This window comes from Psammomys obesus, unplaced genomic scaffold (genome assembly GCF_907164565.1).
Source record: "Psammomys obesus unplaced genomic scaffold, mPsaObe1.curated_primary_1811, whole genome shotgun sequence".
Lineage (NCBI taxonomy): Eukaryota > Metazoa > Chordata > Mammalia > Rodentia > Muridae > Psammomys > Psammomys obesus.
The window spans coordinates 7,854-9,765 of NW_026585968.1; the positions used below are offsets into that span (position 1 = coordinate 7,854).

The window sequence follows — 1,912 nt, forward strand, 5'->3', positions numbered from 1 at the left end:
TCTTTTGTTATTATTTTGCATCTGGAGACAATTTCCTTCAGGCTAAAGGCTGACTCTTGGACTCTCCAGCCTTGACTCCCACCCTCCCCAGCTTTGCTGTTTCCTGTAGAGTTGTAGGCAGGGAGAGAGGCAGGAAAGGGGGTGATGTCTCTGGCCAGCTTCCCTGAGCAGCTCCTGTTTGCAGACTAAGGGACCAGAGGTGACCTCTCTTCTGGGTCTCTACCTCCTTTTATCTTCTAGCTAATCTGTCAGACTCCTCACACATTGTTCTTGGGGGGAAACCCAACCATCCCAAACTATTGTCTATCTACAGAGCCATCTGTCCCTGAGGGGCCTCCTTATCCACTGCATCTTGAATGTTCTTGGCAGCCCAGATGCCAGACTTGATGGCAGTGTCTATCCAGCCATGAGGTAGGTTTGTGTGCTCCCCAGCAAAGTAGATGTGGCCCTCTGGCTGGGAGAGCTGCTTCGAATAGTCCACATATTGGTAGGGTGTGAACTCAGCAAAAGCGCCAAGGGTGAGGGGGTCCAGGGACCATTGCTTGCGCACTGACTCAGGGCACATGCGCTTTAGCTCCTCCTTGGATTGCTGGTGCACTGCGGCCAGGTCATCCAGGATGATATCCACCACCTGGTCATCCTTCATGGAGGTAAAGAACAGGGAATCATCACCCAGAGTGTAAGAGGCCAGCAGCATGCCCTTGCCACCTGGCAGGCTGTGGCTGGGATAGTAGATGAAGCGGGAGGGCCGGTCCGTGATGGAGCTCCCACCTCGTATGCCCTCCTTTTCCCAGAAACGTTCGTTGCACACTAATGCCACCTTGGTGGCACTGGAGTAATGCAACAAGCCCAGGGCATGCGTTTTGTTTGGGGACAGGGGTGGCTGGAAGGTGATGAGGCGTGTGGCCTTGGCTGAGGCAGAGATGATGGCATAGTCTGCTGTGAGGTTCTGCAGTGAAGACGTGGGCCCAGCTGTGCGGTAGGAAACCTCAACCTTTGTTCCATTTCTCACCACTCTTTCTACTTTGGACCCCAGATGGATGGTGCCTGGCTTCAGGATGGCACTGAGGCCATTAGGGAGTTGGTCAAAGCCACCAGTGATCTCTGTAAATCTGCAGGGGGGAGAGGGAAAAATGTGGAGACACTACCAGCTCTGTGTGTCCCAGCCATACTTCTGGTCTGAGAAGGGAAGAACTTATCTCCTGACTCTTGTTTGGACACTTTATAAACATCACCTTCATGAATACACAGCCCCGTGTCAGGCGGAGATTGTTCCCTGAGTGCACCCAACATGGTAAATACCCAACAAACCAGTGCTGGGGACTGGGTTCTTCCTGGCATCAGGTCAGCCTTACTCTGTGCTTTTGGAGTAGAAGATGCTAAAACTCCTCAGCGTCTCCAGGAGGGAGTCATATAATCCGGCATCCTCATTCATCAAGTCCTCGATGAACTGGACTGCTCCTTTGCTTAGGTTTCCTTCCTTCATTAGGTAAGCCTGTGGGGCGAGGGCATCATAGATGCAAGTGTGGGCCATTGGGTAAGGAATACAGGAAGGCTTTAGCAGGGACCTGGGCCCAGCAAGGGTAGATTTGGGTTTGACAGAGGCAAAGGCTTTTGCAGTAGGAAGAGAGCATCCTGGAGGCAGGACACTGCCTCAGAGCCTTTGTTGAGCCCAGAGCCCTGAGTGCACATCTCTACTTCCATCCTGGGGCTTCTCATTTCACTTACCTTGGTGGAGTAAGAGTCATAAAGGGATAGCAGTTCAGGGCAGTTGAGTGGCTTCATGGATTCATTGATCTGCAGAAGGTGAGGAGAGATATGGTCATCAAGCTGGGCCTCCAGGTGTCCAGGACAACTAGGCTGTTTGGAGACAAGGTCACAGGGCAACACATACTGTACATATTTTTAGATT

At 52.1% G+C, this 1,912-nt stretch overlaps 1 protein-coding gene across 1 annotated transcript; it reads right to left on the minus strand.

The window, feature by feature from the left end:
• Positions 1-307: 307 nt before the first annotated feature.
• LOC129671861 (L-amino-acid oxidase-like) lies at positions 308-1,797 on the minus strand (the record flags this gene model as incomplete). The annotated part of the gene is made up of 3 exons (XM_055601015.1): positions 308-1,112; positions 1,356-1,495; positions 1,729-1,797. Coding segments are annotated over 3 exons (1,014 nt in total), but the record flags the coding sequence as incomplete, so codon positions are not given.
• Positions 1,798-1,912: the final 115 nt, after the last annotated feature.